This window comes from Phalangium opilio, unplaced genomic scaffold (assembly GCF_054372755.1).
Source record: "Phalangium opilio isolate 3A_F unplaced genomic scaffold, DU_Popi_V2 ptg000070l_1, whole genome shotgun sequence".
Classification (NCBI taxonomy): Eukaryota; Metazoa; Arthropoda; class Arachnida; order Opiliones; family Phalangiidae; genus Phalangium; species Phalangium opilio.
In genome coordinates, this window is record NW_028324182.1 from 3,092,317 (window position 1) to 3,111,121 (window position 18,805).

The window sequence follows — 18,805 nt, forward strand, 5'->3', positions numbered from 1 at the left end:
GCCACCATGCACGTTCTATACAAAAAGGTAAGTTAGGGTTATCGTGATAGTAGGACGCTAGTTCATTAATGAGATTCGTTGAAACAGACATTTCGTTTGACGAGCAGCGATCGACGTGACTTGTCAATGGGCGAAATACTGAACACGATGTACGTCGACACGAACAGATTTCAAATTTTGTCGCCGCAACTGGGCCTCTTGTGGTCTGTCCCGGTACAAACAGTACTGTGCTTCACCTTCATGTATGAAGAACTAGGCTATTCAGCCTTTGCTGGCATCGTACCTATTGTCGTTCTTCTTCCACTGAACTATCTCAGCACTAAGAAATACAAAGAATTGCAGGTAAATGTGCCAACTGGAATAAAGGGGGTAGAATGGGGTTAATTTGGATCTTTCTTTGTTGAGTTACTATTTTGCGTCGTCTCTTCAATACAAAATGTGGTTATTTCATAATATATCTCCTGCCGATTTCGAAATTACAGGCAACAGGCGATTTTTGTCACGAGAGGGCAGTTCGTAGTGCGAATATCTTTGGGAAATCTGACGCCGCCTGCCTTATCTAGGCTTTTCAAAAATCCCACTTTCTCCCGTTGTGGGATTTAAGATTTACGGTTTTCGGTCTAAAAAGCGCGAACAATTCCTCTAATCTCCCTGGTACAGCAAGCGTGGATGGTATAGCGGTAACGCGCTTTCATTTGGTATCTATAATCACTAAGAGCAGATAGTATGCAATAAGGCTCTATGTAAATATAGGTTCTTGCCATAAGCGTGATAAGGTTCATCTGATGTGCTTTATTGAGGCAAATATAAACTGTTGAGTTTCTGAGAATGTTTTCCTTAATTATCTCGTTTAGTAGATTGAGCTGATGAAGCTGAAGGACAGTAGAATGAAAATGATGAGCGAAATCTTGAACGGAATTCGCGTCTTGAAGTTGTACGCCTGGGAGAGATCGTTCCAGAGAATCGTTCTTGAAATCAGGAAGAAAGAAATTGCACTCATGAAGAAACAAAGCCTCTTCGAAGGAATAAACATATTTATAACTAATCTCATACCGGTTTTGGTACGAAAGTAAAACCTTTTCAGGATTTGGATTTTAATTGTCGATATTGTGGGCACATAGAGGTGTAGAAATTTTACGTTCCTGCAGATATTGTTTCTAAATTTTCAGATTACTTCACCTTGTTTCGCCATGTACGTATTAATCGGCGTAGATAACGTTCTCACATCGAGGAAAGCTTTCGTCTCCTTTCAGTTGGTACGATTAATAGCGACGTCAATGTTTACGCTTCCGGATTTAATAAATACCCTAGTTTTGGTAAGAACGCTGTCAGGGAGGGTCAAAAGATAAATCTACTATTTACTTATACACACTGTTTTCCAATAATCAAACATTTGGAAGGTTCTGGATTTTTGTAAAATTTAAGCAATTTTATTGTGTACGAGGACTATTTCCAATTCCCGCGACTCGAAGTAGGGCAGTAAATTAAGGACAAAGGTACAACCAGGCACAATTTATCTGTTTGATCGAGACTTATGGTTTTAATATATAAACTTTTGATATAATATATCATTCGATTGTCATCGCTCACCTGCAGATGAAAGTATTGAAGTTATAGTTGGACTCATTAAATATCGGAAACTTATTTGATGTTTTAAACAATTAAGTAGAAAACATTTTCCCAACAAAGAGGTTTTGTTTTTAGAAAAAATCGTACAGGATTGTCATGTTGACCTTCCCTTTTAGTTAAAACATCTCAAAATGACGCAAATCCACAAAATAGTTCTTTGCAGACACACGTCTCAGTAAGAAGAATTGCAAAGTTATTGAATCGTGGGGAAACCAAGCATTACGTGGAGCAGATGCCTAGCGACGCCCAATTTGGTATGTCAAGTAATTTGGGGACGAAATGGGTCGGCCATTTTTGTCGGCAGCTATTCCTACACAAGCAGATAAACTTAATCTCAAAATTAGGCCTAATTGTGGTTAAAATGTCGAAGCGCGAACTTCAGCGCGCAGAAAGAGGCAATTGAAAGAACTTCTTCAGAACTCAACCCACCAATTCGGGACATTGGAATAAACTGAAAATATCCTCCTATAACAATCAGGTTTATTCTCAATGGTGGCTATAAATCTCTGGTCAAAAAGAGTTCGGGCTTAGCACAATAATCAATTTTAGAAGGAAACACCACAAAGGCTTAATTATAACCTAAAAAATGTATTTTTAAAATAAGCCAGTAAACATGTCGTTCTTATAGAGGAAAGCCTGAAGTCGCTTTTAGATTGTTTTCAGATATTTTTCAACTAGCCTCTCACAATTGGTTAATGTTGAAAATTTCAGCAATTAAGATTCTGAAGGGAACCTTTCATTGGAATCTGGAAGACGAAACAGCGGCGTCTCTTCAGGACATCAATTTGAAAGTGTCCCGCGGTTCGTTGGTTGCCGTGGTGGGTCCGGTGGGTTGTGGCAAATCTTCCCTCTTGTCCGCTCTGGTGTCCGAGATGCAGAAGGTCGAGGGGGAGGTGAGAGGGTTCACGGGTAGTTGAGCGGTTTTCAAAAGAGCGTTTTGGAATAAAGCGCTTCCTAAAACAGCGGTTTGCAAAACCGCGTGGAAGGAAAACCGCGGTTGCTGTTTCCGCGTTTCTCAATACAGCGCTATTTCCCAAAACAGCGGTTGCTGTTTCCGCTCAAACTGTGATTGATAGGAAGGGAAATATCTATTATATTAAGTATATAGGACAAAGAACAGTATTATGCAAAAAGGAGTAATGTAAATATAAAATATAATTTTTTTGGAAAAGGCATATTATTTTGGGAAGTTAATGAAGATAAACAACAATATTTTGGAAAGGCGTACTTTCGTACGCTCAAGATATAAACGCTGTAATCAAAATGCGCTAAAACGAGAAATGGCTATAATGGCAAACAAGTTTATGAAAATGCCGTTTTGGACAATCCTGTTTTGATAACACGACCAATTGATAACATACCGGTGAGAGTGGCTGGAAGAGTGGGATACGTCACTCAACAACCCTGGATTCAGAACGCCTCACTCAGAGAGAATATTCTCTTCGTCAACAACATGCACCAGGAAAGGTACAACAACGTCATACGCGCGTGCGCCTTACAACCAGATTTTGACCAACTACCCGCTGACGACGAAACTGAGATAGGAGAAAGAGTACGTATGGTTGAAACTGACAACATTAGGAGCGGGACAATTAAATGCAATGCTTAAACTTACTATTGTAATCCCCATCCTTTTAAAATACACGAACGAAAAATATCACAGCACCACAATTCTCTCCCGTTCATTATCCCTTTAATGATGAACGAAAAATATTATACCGCCAAAGGCGGTACTCTTCCACGCCGCGGCCACCGCCAACAACAACAACAGGGCAGATCAAGCTAAGACTTACATCGTAAATAATAATAATAATGATAATAATCTAAGCTTTGTCTATGAAGGGATTTCCACAATAAGCCTGTGGCTTGTTTACAGGTGGGTCCCTTTACAATGCATAGAGGGGTGGTGGCTAGCCCCTATGCCACAGCTAACCGACAGCGCCCTATACTAACTATTACCGTTAACCTCTGCAAGTTTTGATGGAAAGGAGAAACCGGATTAGACCGCGGAGGAAAACTCCTTTTAACAAGCGGGGAGAGAACTTGCAAACTCTACGCAGAAGGATTTGTTCCCAGATATTCACCCGGTGCCACAGTCCGGGATCGAACCCGGGATCCTCTTGCTGCGAGGCGAAAGCACTAACCGCTACGCCACCCCACATTGATCATACAATGTGGCTAAAATTAACCTAGTACAGTGGATGATATGGAACACATGCCAAATGAACACCTTCCATAGAAGGTTTATTTCCGCAGCTTCCCAAGAAACAATGAAAAACTTAATGAACTTTACTCGAATACCCTGGCATAGCGACGCCTCGCTCATAGTTAAAAAGCTGTCTGCTTTCGTTAGTAACGAGTTCGTTTAATTTTACATGAGAGGGTATCAACTTGAGTGGTGGTCAGAAGCAAAGGGTCAACGTGGCCAGAGCAATTTATCGCGATGACGATGTCTATCTCTTAGATGACCCTTTGGGGGCGGTTGACTCGCACGTGGCCAAACATCTTTTCAACGAAGTCATCGGACCAAAAGGATTTCTTCGAAAGAAAGTAAATTACCCTATTTTTGTATTTTCTATGAAAACGCTTAGCTTCCATTAATGGGTGGTCGATATGTCGTTTCATTTAAATCCCGGTAGTGGTTGAATATGTCGGCCATGAATGTAATCAGTGTCTTTACTGTGAAATAACTTTCATCTGACATCTCGTATACATATTTTACGAGATGCACAGATTTTGATTTAAATAATAGTGACTTTTGACTATTGATGATGAATGTGACTATAGCTAAAGCAAATAAGCCCTGAGCTTTTTTCGCTTTTGAAAATTGTTTCGGTTTGGTAGTTCCATGCTCGCTTGACAAATAGCAATTCAATCTATTACAGACGAGAGTTTTGGTGACGCACAACTTGAGCTTCATCCGAGAAGTGGACGAGATTTTCTTTATGAACAACGGAAGAATCATCGAGAGGGGAACCTATGACGAAATCATGAGTCGCCAGGGAAGGGCTAGAGATTATTTCGGGCAACACATGAGCGACGAGAATAAAGATGAACCCTCGTAAGTAAATTTGGAGCAATATCCACACTTGTTACCCCGAGTACATAGTAGAAAATCGACAAAGCTGTAAGTCAAGGAAATTAACTCTGTACTGGACAAAATAACCGAGCGAATTTATTTGTGAATAACCACCATGTGCACTATATACCTTTAGTATCGGTACTTGATGCGGCAAAGCGTCACCCCCTTCAACCACCATGTGTCGGGTACTGTTTGTAGAGACAGCCCTTATTTTAATTTTATTTTTTAATTAATTCTTTCAAGTTGAACCATGGAGGCAGGTCGATAGAGGTAAAAACAGTAATGCCAAGAGAAGTTCCTTAAATGTGGAGAGGTTAGAATCAGGTTGCATTTAGAGATGTCTCTTGGAATTATGACCTTTAATGGCCGAAGTGCCCTTATGCGCGTGACTCTTTCTTTGAATTACGCATAAAAATATCAGAAATTAATTTCAGCAGTGAGCACGTATAAAAAGGAGCCTCTTGAGTCTTGTAAGACCAAGTACTCCGTCGGCCTCCTACCCCTTTCAAAGCCGGTACCGAACTGAAAGAGTGACAATGATGGGCGACCTGCGGCACTGAAAAGTCTCCCAGTGTACCTCGTTGGGCGATTGTTAACCGCTGCCGCCTAGCGCCAAATGTTGTATTTTCATGAGAACTAGTTTTTACCTCTCCGAGTGACGTATGTCACGGAGAGGTATTACACCGGTCGTGTCTGTGTGTCTGTCTGTCTGTGTGTCTGTCAGACCCCACGTGACCGCGTTCGCAGTTTGCGTATCGGAGCAAACAAATACCCGATTTCCGGAACGCGTGCGCGGTTCACGGAAATTTGGCCATTCATCTACGAACACCAGTCTTTACTAACTAGCTTCTAAGGACCACAATCTGCTAGTCTTTGTCCATCCCACATGGACACTAGTCTGTACTTGCAAGCTTCCAAGCACAACCATCTTCTGTTCTTCGTCAATTTCACCTTGACACCAGCTTCTATGCACCACCATCTTCAGTGCTTTGTCCATTCCACATGGACGCCAGTCAGTCCATTCTGGCTTCTTTTCCTTCGTCATCGTTTGGTTTCAAGATATACGCGGCGATCGGCTAGGGTTACGAGAAACGTCTAGCCTCCCAATGGCAGGGCTACCACCACCGGTTCACGCGAATGCGTTTTTATCTATTATTTATATAGATATAGATTATAATGGAAACGAATCGTATATATACCCCAAAATTTGAAGAAAGCGGGCAAGAGGGGTACCCTTCACTTTAAACGTCAATATTAGCAAAGTTTCGAAAGATAATAGGAACAACTTTATTTTAAACGATTTAACTATTTTTAAAGTTATTTACTGGCGATTAAAATAATTAATATCATTTATATTTAATTAATTATTTAAGATAAACTTATTTCTATGTAATGACACAAGTGAGAGTTTATATAGAACGAGTAATGAAGATTGCATCCGAATCGAAACACTACACGCAAATCAAAGTTAATATAAAGCGAGTAGGATGATAAGATCTCCTACAAAACGATAACATTTCCTTTTTGCAGAATATTAAATGGAAATATTTTAAATATTTTTCGGCATTACGATTCTTTTAGTAGCTGTGTAGCTACAAAGCTCTGTTTCATCTCAATATTCCAAGAACATCTTTTGATATTAACATTTCAAATTTGGTGTTTACTTTTTAATTCAGCTTTACTACATTTAAATATAGTAACTTTGTATTTCACTACATAATATGGCTTTTAATACTTCTCTCTATAAGCGTTGGAGCGATTGGGTCTTTAAAATAAGATACCCTAGATTGAAGCCAGAATTGACCCTGTTTCGTGTCCTCTTACAAGAGGTGTTAACGGTTCAGAGTGAGCCGAAAGTTAAATACACACTTAAGTGATAGATATTAGGTGCTCATTAGAATTATGAGAATACACAGGGAAATGTTAAACGATTAAACCTTTCGCAATATCCCGCCAATTTGAGCAACGTATTTCCGGTTTTTCTCATTGACTGGTGGATCCCTGGACGAAGTAATACTGAAGAACCAATGGCAGCCCATTACTGCCCCCATTACTAAACGACTAAACAACCAATGTAAAGCTTACTTCCCCCTTTTCAGCCCCAAAATGGAGGGGTTTATGAAAATGCGGAGTCAAATCCCGGAAAACGCTAGCATAGATAATAAACACCAGGATCAGAAGGTCGGGGCAGAGCTTGCCGCGCTTTGTACAAACTGGGTAGGTTCTACTTCCGGAAACCAGCGCATGCGTACAGCGTAGAGTCATGGATAAATAATGCACGTGTGGAAAAACAAATTTCCCCACGTGCATTCTTTAAAGTTTTTAGGCCTATCGGTTATCATATTATAGTATCATATGAGCATATCTTGGCACTATGGCTTTAACTGACTATAAACTACTTACTAGAAACAAAAGAAGGATAGCCCTTAAAGGTCAGGTTAATTTATACTTTAGTATTTTCAATAATTATTGAAAAACATCCTAAGCCTCGGTTTAGATTAAAGGCCACACGGGTGCCACGGGGCGGAGCGAAAAACGAGCAGGCAGACCTCGTCTGCGCATAAGTGGAAGTCAACTGCAGAAGTTTGGCGTGCGGCCCCCCGCACAAGCGCGGCAAAGAGAGATACACTACGGAAGGCATACCTTCCGATCCTTGTGTTTATTCTACAGGGCCGGTAGGCCCTTGTAGATATGACTTGATACTCTTTTGTAACGTTAAAGCAAATTTCACATGCTTTTACCAATTTTCCTATGGAGATTAACATGGGGTTTTTCGTGATATTTAACCACCTCTAACTGAAAAACTAGAGCGAAGTTACTTTTCGGAATACTCTTAATTTAACAATTAAGTATTCAGGGTGTGCGATCGGCTAGTCTAATCAGAAACAATTAAGTTTAAGTATGTTAATTTTAGTTAATTACAGAAGTACTTGTTTCGACCATCGTGACTGGACATAATAATAATGCTAGAGCTCTTCGAAAACTCAAAATAACCAAGTATCTATGGTGTAGTGGTTTTCACGTCCGATTTACACTCGGAAGGTCCCAGGTTCGAGCCCTGGTAGATACATGACTTGACTATCGTTATTGGACACAATAATAAGCTAGATCTCTTCGAAAACTCAGAATAACCAAGTATTCATTGTGTAGTGGTTATCACGTCCGCTTTACACGCGGAAGGTCCCGGGTTCGAGCCCTGGTAGATACATGTTTTGACCATCGTGATTGGACATAATAATAAGCTAGATGTCTTAGGAATCTCAGTATTACCAGGTATGTGTAGTGTAGTGGTTATCTCGTCCTCCTAACACGCGGAAGGTGCAACGTTCGGGCCCTGCTAGATACATGTTTTGACCATCGTAATTGGACATAATAATAAGCGGTAAAGAAAACATAATTACTCAAAATTTAATTACATTAAGACTGAAGCGACAGATATTATATAAAAACGTCTTGGTTTGGACCAAGGCCGAAAAAACAAACGATATGTGTGAGGTTTATCAATTGACTGAAGTTTCAGATATTGAAATTTTTTCTAGTTATTTTTATACACTCAATCCTTAATCAATATTTAATTCAATCAACTGATTTTACTGTTAATCGACCTAGTCCCTCTAAATTAATTGAAAAAATTACATATCTACGCTTTTTCAAGAACAATTACATTTTCCGAAAACATTTTATCATGAAATTAATTATTTTGAAGGGATTTCGTGTCGATGCTCACTAACTTGTGAGCATCTTGACTGACATAGTTTTAATTGTTGCTGGCTTGACAAATTTTCAAGTTTGCATCAAAAGAAGTTTAAATCTGTTTTAAGTTGTTGATAAGACTGTGGTTTAGAGTGAATGTCGTCTACTTAAGACAAAGCAACAAAGTTTATCCTGTGTGGTAAAGGGTAAAGATCACATAAACAGAAATACTTCTCAGACTTGTTATATTCATTTCCCGCGGAAATAATATGGTTAAACACATCATTCATTACGAGTTATGCCAAGAAGGTCACATTTAACTCCGACACCCCCTCCCTTCCTCTATTTCCCAATATATGGCATTTTATAATCACCAGTGGTTTCAGTGTATGGGTCATCTGAGCCGTCGCAACACACTCAGCCAATATTACCATAGACTGAGTTATGACCAAGAAATTCTTAAGTACGGAAAAGGAAGTTCCAGTGCAACTTTACCATCAAAGAGGCGACAATAGAAATGTAGCATTTCGATATAAATGTATAAATTCGCGCAACACCCTTGTTTGGCATCCACGATCAAATATTTACATTTTCCATTCGAGTTATGCCAGAGTTCGCTTGCTTTTTTTAGACATCCAGTAGAACATTTCAAATATTCAATACTGTATCCTCAACATGATAAATTAATTTCACGATAAAATGTTTTCGGAAAATGTAATTGTTCTTGAAAAAGCGTAGATATGTAATTTTTTCAATTAATTTAGAGGGACTAGGTCGATTAACAGTAAAATCAGTTGATTGAATTAAATATTGATTAAGGATTGAGTGTATAAAAATAACTAGAAAAAATTTCAATATCTGAAACTTCAGTCAATTGATAAACCTCACACATATCGTTTGTTTTTTCGGCCTTGGTCCAAACCAAGACGTTTTTATATAATTATCTATGACGCTAGCGCCATCTAGACAAAATAAGACTTTAACTGCTTCCCTCGTTAGAACGTTGATTCCCCACTATCTGGTTTGCTACTATCTGCCGCTAGAAGGCGAATTCACAAGTATTTTTCAACTTTCTCCCTCTGCCATCCGTCCTTCAGTATTTTTTCGCCCATGGTGGACCTGTGTTTGGAAAGTAAATTCGTCTCGACTCGGAGAGGTTTATTTTGGTTTCCCAACTTGTTACCTCTCCGAGTGACGTAGTCGCGGAGAGGTATTACAATGGACGTTTGGGTGTGTCTCTCTGTCTGTGTGCGTGTGTCTGTCAAACTCCACGTGACCGCGATCGCAGTTTACAAATCGGAACAAACAAATACCCGATTTCCAGAACGCGTTCGCGGTTCACGGAAATTTGGCCATTCATCTGCCAACAGCAGTCTTTACTAACTGGCTTCCATCTGCTAGTCTTTGTCCATCCCACATGGACTTGCTGGCTCGTAAGCACCACTATCTTCTGTTCTTCGTCAGTCCCATATTGACACCAGCTTCTGTGCACCACCATCTTCTGTTCTTCGTCAATTCCACATTGACACCAGCTTCTATGCACTACCATCTTCTGGTCTTTGTACATTCCGGCTTCTTCTCCATCGTTATCGTTTGGTTTTAAGACATACGCGGCGATCGGCTAGGGTTACGAGAAACGTCTAGCCTCTCAATGGCAGGGCTTCCACCAAAGGTTCACGCGAATGCGTTTTTATCTATTATTATAATGGAAACGAACCGTATGTATACCCCGAAATTTGAAGAAAGCGGGCAAGAGGGGTACCCTTCGCTTTAAACGTCAATATTAGCAAAGTTTCAAAAGATAATACACTGTAAAAAAAAGGGGGTCGGAAACGCACCTTTAAAGGTGTTTTCTTCCCCCACAGGAGACGCACCCTTTTAGGTACAAATTCGCACCCCATATTTAGGGTATTTATAAATACCCCCTTGAATGGGGTGTTTTTAAATACCCTAAGGTGTTTAATAAAACCCTTAAAGGAATTTAACTGGACCTCAGAAATTCTGCTTAGGGTGTGAAAAAATACCCTTTCATCTTTTAAGGGTGCGAATCGAAACCAAATATGGTATTTACCTGTACCTGATAAATACACCCTAAAAGAAAATCGTTCAAATTTCCTAACCGTCTTTTGAGGATTGACAGAGCATTCTGGGTAATCAGTATATTAATCTGATTGGTTTAGACGGCTATGGGCCGATTTTGCGCAGTAGTGGCTAGGAGTATTTAATGGCGGAAGTCGGGATCTGAAGTTTCGAGTTAAAATAATTTAGGAACTGGTTTAGAGCTTTACCACAAGCTCACAACTTAATTACCTTGTTGTTTTTGAAATGGAGTCTGAAATCGTAGAAAGGTAAGGAGATTTCCTAAGCTTGTCATTGAAAATTTTGAAATTACACAGTTTTAGATTTTGGCAAAGGCTTAGTAAAGTTTTTATAATTTCAGACCTGCTTTGGCAAACCTTTCAAATGAAGTTTACGCCATTCCAAAAGGAAACTGGACGAAACTTCTCAAGAATATCCCTAATACTTTCAATGATCAAACTATTCATAGGCACCATTTTTCAAGAAAGAGCGGGAAGCATAAACTAAAAGGCTATCGAATGTTCAAAGCGCAAAAAGTAACCAACGTTTTAATATCTCACGAGAAGAGTAGATCAATCTCTCATGTCAAATCTAAAGTCCACGCTTCATATACTGCTAAATCCATTTATTCTGTTCATATTGTAATGGATTCTGTTAGTGGCAATATAAAGAAAGGGGCTTGTGAATGTAAATCAGGTCAAGGAGGGGTTTGTTCTCATGTGGCTGCAACATTGTGGTTTCTCTGGGACTGTATCATGCAAGGTTTGACATTCATTCCGAATGATGTTTCACGAACTGACATTGCCCAAAAATGGGGGAAGCTGAACGTGAAGAATAATTTGTCCACAACGAACTTCAGTATTTTAAATTTTACAAAGCATACTCCTGGGAAAGAAGTTAGTAAAAGAAGCTCAAGGAAGCTGTGTGTGTCAAATTACGTTTCTTTGCCTGTTAACCCTTCTTTCGAAGAAAACAAGTCTCAACTAGAGAAGTTGGAAGTGGATTTTAAATCTCAAAACAAAAGGAGAATGTGGCAGGTGATCTTAAGACAGGAAAATCATATGCCATCAGAATTCATTCCAATCACCTATGGTCATATTGTTAACCAAAATGATATTTGTATTGACGAGTCTTTGAACAGCGAAATAGAGAGGCTAAAACTACCTACGCAGCTTATACATAGAAGTTCAGAATTGGATTTTCCAGAATCAGTTAAAGTGACTGTAGAAGAATCAAGGAAAATAGAAGAATACACAAGAGAGCAGTCTTCATGCCAATTATGGAAAACTGAAAAGAAATCTAGGGTGACTACATCACATTTTGGGTCAATCATTAAAAGAAAAGCGAAAGTGACCCCACAATTTGTTGCGACAGTTCGTGGCGGTGTAGATATAAGCAAATTAAAGTATGTAAGAGAAGGCTTAGACAATGAAGCAACTGCTCTTCAAAAATATTGTGCAATGAAAAACAACAAGGTTAAAACCTTCAAAGTTGGGTTAATTATTAATCCAGGTATGCCTGCGTTAGGTACGTCTCCAGATGGGCTCATTTATGATGAAGATATTAAAGAGTTTGGCCTCATAGAAATTAAGACCCTAGCAAAGGCTAAAGAACTCGGACTCAGTATTGACGAAGCTATTGCTGGAAACAATCTGAAAACCAAAATATGTTTGAAAAGAGACGTAACAGGAAAAGTCATTTTGAACCGCACTCATAATTATTTTTATCAAGTGCAAGGCCAGTTAGGCATAACTGGTTTGTCATGGTGCGATTTCTTTGTCGACACAGGAGTGGACTGTTTTTGTGAAAGAATCCAGTTTAACCAAGAATTATTTTTTGAATCAATGTTGCCAAAACTTGAATCCTTTTACTTTGATCATTTTTTAATTAATGTTTAGCTAAATTGTGATTAACATTTGTGATAAAGGTACAAAGCTTTAAAGAAACTGTTCCTATTTACATTTAACAAAGCTAGTTGTGATAAAAACACAAAGTACAAATTCCTTCGTTGCTCAATAAAAACTTTTAAAATTCCATATCCACTTGAATTGGGCATTCTTTTCTGTCTAAAAGTGGTTCATTTATAAAATTTTGCAGGTAGCAACAAATGTACCAAATTTTTTCTAAACTTGCATGCATTGAATTGGGAAACGTAAATTTAAGAATACGGAAACTTTTAATCTCTTTGATAACTCTTTCTATGTGAATTCTTACATTCGCAATTTCTCGAGTTCTAACTTCATCTGATAATGATAATTGTTTCCTACCACCTAAGAATGGGGGAATGTTTAGATCTACTCCTTTGGCAGCTAATAGATCATGTATTAAAAATCCTCGGTCCGCAAGAACCATGTCACCTTTTTCCAATTTTTCCAGAAGACCACTTTTGGCAGTTATTTCCACATCACTTTCTCTACCTGGAGCTAAGGGGGAGATAAATGATATAAAACCATTTGGCGTAGCTCCTATAAGAGCTTTTGCTGTCGTATGCCGCTTGTAATTTGAGTAGGTATCGCACTGAGTACCATAGTCAGAGGGCCTTTCAATAAAAAACTCAGTGCAATCAATGATAACCCTGGTTGTTGGAAATTTTTCCTTAAATTCATTTGGCATGTACTCGTTTATAACTTGTCTTGATGGCCAGATAGGGATGATGGTTAGCTTTCTGTATAATAAATCTAACCATGTAGTTATGTAATTACTAACACTAGTCAGAGATATTTGAAAGCGGTAAGCCAAGTCTTGGTTTAGAAGCCCAACTCTCAGTTTACATAATGTTAAAAATAACTGGTCCTTAAATTCTATAACCATAGGCCTTCCTCGAGAAGATTCATTCCTTTCCGTTGACCTTATATAGCCACCTCCTTTACTATAGAGTGAAACATTAGGTAACGCTGGTTCAATTTGTCGGTATAGAATATTCAGATCTTCAAGGCAAGAAAATCCGGTATAAAATCTTAACATCTTATCGCTTTTCGAGACATTTTCCAAACGAAATTTATTATTTTGACTTTCGGACTCTTTTTTCTTAACATCCTCTTGTAATCGCTGAAGTTGTATTTTCAACTGGGCGTTCTCTGTTCTTAAACAAACAATGGATTTTTCTGATTCCATCAAATCCTGCTGCAACTTTTTCTCGTTGATCCTAATCAAATCCAACTGTTTTCGAAGTTCATTAACTTGGATATTAATACCAGAAGAATATGGGTGTTCTGTAATGAAATTACAAATGTAATAACCACTTATGTATTTTACTATTCTTGCCTTAATAAGCGGAAGATATCAATGTCGCAGCTGAGGAAAGCTATACTTCTCAAGCTCTAACAGTGGCATCTTTGCTCATGGCTAGAGGAATACCTAAATGAAACATTTGCAGATTATTTTTATTCTTTACAATGGTTTTGACAGGGCTTGTTTCTTGCATGGACACTTTCGAACCCAGCTCTACTTCCGCTCCTATCTCCATAAGAATTCCTTTCGGATCGCTATCCAACACAACTATGTCCGAGATGAAAATGTTTTTTGGCAGTACATAATTGCCGATATATATTGGAACTTTGTCTTCATACTTCCGTTTTCCATCGTGATTAAAATGAAGGCCACAAACAGCACTATATTTTTTTGGTTGCCATCTTAGTTTTTTCGACGATCTAGGTTGATTATCACCATCCATATCAAAACTAAGCTGAATTCTGGCGATCCATTCTTCCTTAAGGGCAACATCATTAGGAAAAACAGAAAAACTTATCTTTTTATCAACTAGGTCACGGTGAACACGTGAATAACTCTTGCAGTTGTGTACACAACATGCTGTACCACGGTGACTAGTCATTGTTAATAATTTGTTTGTAACCACTTAAGTTCTAATACACTAACAGTTCACTAAGCCTTGAACTTTTTTGAAATTGAAAGAGCAGACGAATAAATTTATTCAACGAAACCTTTCGCCACTAGATGGCGTTGGTACTCTATTCGAAAAAATCCCGACTCGGCGATATAAGGTGTCCAGCTTGTTTATTTTCTTTAAGGGTCTATTCGGTAGGGTGGTTCGAAAAAATACCCTTTCAATTGTTGAGGTGCGAATTGAAACCATTTATGGTATTTATATGTACTGATAAATTCTGTTTGGGGATGCGAAAAATACTTTTCCACCATTATGGGATGGAAATTAAAAACAAATGCATTGGCCTGTACCTAAAAAAATTTCCCTGGGTGCAAGAAATGGCATTTCGGCCATTTACGGGTACTAACAAATATAAAATTTGCTGTGAAAGGTTTAATTATTATCATACATGGTTCTCTTTCTTATAGTAGAAAAATGATGTTCACTGGTGTGAAAAATTTTGGCACTTTAATGTGCCTAAATCGCTACGTAATATATATCACACAAGAAGTAATAAATTAACTTTTACATTAAGTCTTTAATTCGAGGTTCAGAAACGAGTGTTAAAATTCATTATAAATAGTGAAATGACTTAGACCGCGAAATTCAAAACCAAAAACTTTAAATCATTTAAAAATGCACCTAAAACTAGTATACAATCAGAACGTGACATCGCAATTTTTCGGTTTCTTCGTTTTCTGCAATGGAGTACTTCTCAGAGGAAAGTTACGTTCACCATCGGCTTTATTAATCACCCGTTCTATAGCTGTTCTGTGACAAAATGGTGACAAGTCAAAACACTCTCTGTCCATTATCCACGCAATATGTGGATTTGCCATATTATCCACAGAAGTTGTATTATAACTCTCATATATCCACCACTATGTTCATAAGGAATTAATGAATAGCCATGCCTAAATCTACAAGCAAAAAGAATTAAAAATTAGTTGTTCGTTATTTGATTTAATCTTTTAATCATAAATTAGTCTGATTTATTGTTGATGGGCTCACGGCTTTTATTGAGACGTTGAAAGCTCTCGAAGAAAACTAAGTCAAGAATCAAAATGGTTCACATCCGTATTGGCATCAGGGCTACGGAAGCGTTTCTTCAAATTTCCACGCGGCTAGAAGTAGGCAACCTAAACCCCAGCAAAAAGAACCCAAACTTAAAAAAACCTAGCCAAACGTAAACCTAACCTAACCCTAACCAATCGAACCTAACTCTAACCTAATTTAACAAACCATGATCACTATGGATAATTGCGATCTTTTCCCGGTCCAAGCTGTTAAAATGGATGAAACATATCATAAATCAAAGTTTAACTTATAAAAAGTTAGTTAAAATAATTACCTTCTTAAGTGGTTTGATAACAGTGAAACACAGATGCAAGTACACCAAACGTTAAGCCTATTTTGAATTTGAAAATGTATCGCGCCTCGTGAATCTGCGTTCGCGAGCTAAATAAAAGAGTGCAACAGCGCGTGCGCTGTCGTTTGGGGTATAAAAATACACCCTTTTCCCATCAAAACACCCTTCGTGTGTTAAACATTTACTAAGGGTATGATAATACACCTTCAAATTTTCAAAGGGTTTTTATTAACACCTCAGGAGGTGTTAAAACACACCTAAAGGAGTTTTTTGACCAAAAATACCTTTTTAGGTACAGATTCACACCCCCAAAAAACCCTCTTTTTTTACAGTGTAGGAATAACTTTATTTTAAACGATTTAAGTATTATTAATGTTAATTATTGAAGATTAAAATAATTAAAAATAATTATATTTATTTAAATATTAAAGATAAACCTCTCAAGTACCGAAGTCGATTAAATCATGGCCTCCTAAATCTATCAAGGCCCATGCATTGCGTTATATTTCCTACATTGCCTCCTCTATCTATCAAGGCCCGTGCATTGCGATATATTTTATTCATTGCCTGCTATATCTATACAGGCCCATGCATTGCGTTATATTTTTCAAAACAACAACCAAAATGAGAAGCTCCCATCAGAACCATAATAATTTCTTTTTCTCTGTATATGAAATGAAAATATGGATAATATTTTCGGCAATTCGATTATTTTAGTTGCTTAGAAGCTATTTAGCTCGGTTTTAGTTCGATAATCCAAGAAAGTCTTTTGTTATTATATTTGAATTGCGCGTTCATCCGTACTTGAATCACCCTGTATAGTGTAAACGTAACTTTTAAAATACTTCATCTCTTCATAATTGTTGAACCGATTGGGTCAATGAAATTGGTGTCTATGTGGTATAGACGAAAGACCAGTAGATGGTGGTGTTAGAAGCCATTAAGAACAGATTGGTGTGTATGTGGTGTACACGAAAGACTAGTGCATGGTTACCGGTTGGCATTGGGTGAAATAATTGGCGGTCAGACAGCAGATGAAGGTGTAACGGCTGTTTAATGATTGGCGTCAAATAAGATGGATAGAGCTATGAAGTAAAGTTTGACCTTGTTTCGTGTCCTCTTATTGGAGGTCTTAACGGTTCAGGGTGAGCCGAAAGTTAAATACACATTTAAGTGATAGATGTTAGGTTCTCTTTAGAATTATTGAGGATACACAGGAAATTATTGAAGGTTTCAACCTTTACTAATGATCTTGGCAACATCTCGCCAGTTTAAACCTTGTATTTCCGGTTTTTCTCATTGGCTGATGGACCTGTGCCTAGAAAGTAAATTCGTCTCGGCTCGGAGAGGTTTATTTTGGTTTCCCAACTTGTTATTTTTGCACACGACATCTAAATGGTGTTAGCAAAAATATTACTCTATACGGAAAATTTGTTATTTTTACACGACATCTAGATGGCGTCAGCCAAAATATTACTCTATACGGAAAATTTGTTATTTTTACACGACATCTAGATGGCGTTAGCCAAAATATTACTCTATACGGAAAATTTGACGAGGGGTAAGCCACTCTGTAATAAAGTCTTTCTGAGGGTGTACGATGGGAAGCGTATTACGCGGTATAACGCGGAAATTTTTTAGTTTTTATTTCAATATTAGAACGGATTGTAGGCCTATCGCCCAAATTTACGGCATTAAAACCTCCAAAGAGGTAATACCAGGGGAATACGCCAGTGCCTGATCCCTCGAAAGACGTGCGCTGCTCGTGACGTGCGGTTTTGCATCGCTACCACGGTGACTCGATATTATGTACTGTGAAAGAAGCTGCCAATTTTTGTGTCAGAAAATAATAAAATTTATCTTCTTTTGATACTTGTCATGAGAAATTTAAATTAAAGAATAACTAAATATCTTTTCCAGTTGATAATTGTTTGATATTGATATTTCAGTTTCATTGATTTAAAAAAAAAATTGGTATTGACATCGGCAGAGGTAATACCAGAAGGTAATACGTTATCAATGATTAAAAACTAAATTGTAATTGTCTCTGACTTAAAAGATAACACCAACCATCACTTAGAGGCTGTGGAAGGCTTATTAAATCATTCTATTGCAAAATAGGGTAAGAGAGACATGCCATATTGGATCATTCCTATTTACAAGGCCGACTTCGAAGTTCGATGGTGGGAATTTTTTTAGCCACATCGTATGATGTACATCTACGATAAGATTCTTAGTTTGACCTGCCCTGTTGTTGTTGTAGTAGTAGTAGGGGTGTCACAGTAGCGCCTTTTGCAGTATAAAATTTTTCGTTCGTCATTGAAGGGAAAGTGAAAGGGAGAGAATTGTGGTGAAGTTGATATTTTTCGTTCGTCTACTTAAAAGGAAGGGAATTATGATAGTTAGGTTAAACCATATACTCTCCCTTAAAAATTCCTCTCACCCGTCGACAATAAAAATTTGACCGCTCCCCTCTTTCAACATTCAAAGAAATCGAGGGAAATTTTGAAAGCAAAAGCAAGTATTTACTGACGTTCTTTTTAGAATGGTCTGAAGGCACCGGGATATTACAATCATTGGGTGTTTTACCGAATTCTTTCTCTTTCAAACTTCTGGCCATAAGTTCGTGCTAGAAACTTATAAGATGCGAAAATTATGCGTCGGCATAAGTCTATATTGTAAACAAAAACTTTCTGTGCGTGTATTAATAGAGCGTTAAGTGCGTAATCATTTTAGCACTGTTAAAGGTAACTCGACCATCGAGGGGGTAATCACTGTTAAAGGTATCTTGTTCTAATTTACGTACGTTACGATGTGGCTAATATTTTTGTCTTTACAAACTTGTTTAGTAAAATATTACTAAAAATGGTAGTATTTTTCGTACAAACGAAAGGCTAAACCGATGACGAAGAAAATACTATGGATAGCTACATTTTGACTAATATGGTTTTACTGTTTATATAATTTTTGATTATTATTTTTATCATTACCGATTAGTGCTATATTTATAGCACGGTTCCGCCTTGAGGGAACGAAATCTCTTGTAGCGAGAGCAGTTCTTACATGCAGA

General features: G+C 37.9%; 4 protein-coding genes, 1 long non-coding RNA gene and 1 other non-coding gene across 6 annotated transcripts; 5 read left to right on the top strand and 1 right to left on the bottom strand.

Annotated features, from left to right (window-relative positions):
- The first annotated feature begins 69 nt into the window (after positions 1–69).
- Positions 70–1,675, top strand: LOC149661090 (ATP-binding cassette sub-family C member 3-like). The gene is made up of 3 exons (XM_089842485.1): positions 70–342; positions 858–1,061; positions 1,170–1,675. Exons 1-3 carry the CDS (start codon positions 127–129, stop codon positions 1,347–1,349), a joined length of 600 nt encoding a protein of 199 aa, XP_089698611.1. The 5' UTR covers positions 70–126; the 3' UTR covers positions 1,350–1,675.
- Positions 1,676–1,861: 186 nt separating this feature from the next.
- LOC149661091 (ATP-binding cassette sub-family C member 8-like) lies at positions 1,862–3,962 on the top strand. The gene is made up of 4 exons (XM_089843768.1): positions 1,862–1,883; positions 2,341–2,538; positions 2,931–3,181; positions 3,293–3,962. Exons 1-4 carry the CDS (start codon positions 1,862–1,864, stop codon positions 3,413–3,415), a joined length of 594 nt encoding a protein of 197 aa, XP_089699894.1. The 3' UTR covers positions 3,416–3,962.
- Positions 3,963–3,983: 21 nt separating this feature from the next.
- Positions 3,984–17,522, top strand: LOC149661092 (uncharacterized). Its single transcript, XR_016369068.1, has 3 exons — positions 3,984–4,179; positions 4,515–4,690; positions 17,395–17,522. It is a non-coding gene; the product is annotated as an uncharacterized LOC149661092 (long non-coding RNA).
- TRNAV-UAC (transfer RNA valine (anticodon UAC)) lies at positions 7,709–7,781 on the top strand. Its single transcript has one exon. It is a non-coding gene; the product is annotated as a tRNA-Val (tRNA).
- LOC149661094 (uncharacterized) lies at positions 10,494–12,525 on the top strand. The gene is made up of 2 exons (XM_089842488.1): positions 10,494–10,752; positions 10,845–12,525. The coding sequence occupies exons 1-2, from the start codon at positions 10,730–10,732 to the stop codon at positions 12,379–12,381; spliced, it is 1,560 nt and encodes a 519-aa protein (XP_089698614.1). The 5' UTR covers positions 10,494–10,729; the 3' UTR covers positions 12,382–12,525.
- On the bottom strand, positions 12,282–14,515 carry LOC149661095 (uncharacterized). Its single transcript, XM_089842487.1, has 2 exons — positions 13,841–14,515; positions 12,282–13,695 (listed from the first exon to the last, which is right to left on the bottom strand). The coding sequence occupies exons 1-2, from the start codon at positions 14,313–14,315 to the stop codon at positions 12,509–12,511; spliced, it is 1,662 nt and encodes a 553-aa protein (XP_089698613.1). The 5' UTR covers positions 14,316–14,515; the 3' UTR covers positions 12,282–12,508.
- Positions 17,523–18,805: the final 1,283 nt, after the last annotated feature.

Excerpts from the sequence above, each read along its gene's own strand:
- LOC149661090 (XM_089842485.1), top strand. The coding sequence starts at position 127 with ATGGGCGAAATACTGAACACGATGTACGTCGACACGAACAGATTTCAA. Across the intron at positions 343-857 it reads AGAAATACAAAGAATTGCAG|ATTGAGCTGATGAAGCTGAA; the intron begins GTAAATGTGCCA and ends CTCGTTTAGTAG. Across the intron at positions 1,062-1,169 it reads CTAATCTCATACCGGTTTTG|ATTACTTCACCTTGTTTCGC; the intron begins GTACGAAAGTAA and ends CTAAATTTTCAG.
- LOC149661091 (XM_089843768.1), top strand. The coding sequence starts at position 1,862 with ATGCCTAGCGACGCCCAATTTG. Across the intron at positions 1,884-2,340 it reads GCCTAGCGACGCCCAATTTG|CAATTAAGATTCTGAAGGGA; the intron begins GTATGTCAAGTA and ends TGAAAATTTCAG. Across the intron at positions 2,539-2,930 it reads GGAGGTGAGAGGGTTCACGG|TTTATGAAAATGCCGTTTTG; the intron begins GTAGTTGAGCGG and ends ATGGCAAACAAG.
- LOC149661094 (XM_089842488.1), top strand. The coding sequence starts at position 10,730 with ATGGAGTCTGAAATCGTAGAAAG. Across the intron at positions 10,753-10,844 it reads GAGTCTGAAATCGTAGAAAG|ACCTGCTTTGGCAAACCTTT; the intron begins GTAAGGAGATTT and ends TTATAATTTCAG.
- LOC149661095 (XM_089842487.1), bottom strand. The coding sequence starts at position 14,315 with ATGACTAGTCACCGTGGTACAGCATGTTGTGTACACAACTGCAAGAGT. Across the intron at positions 13,696-13,840 it reads TCTGCAAATGTTTCATTTAG|AACACCCATATTCTTCTGGT; the intron begins GTATTCCTCTAG and ends ATTTCATTACAG.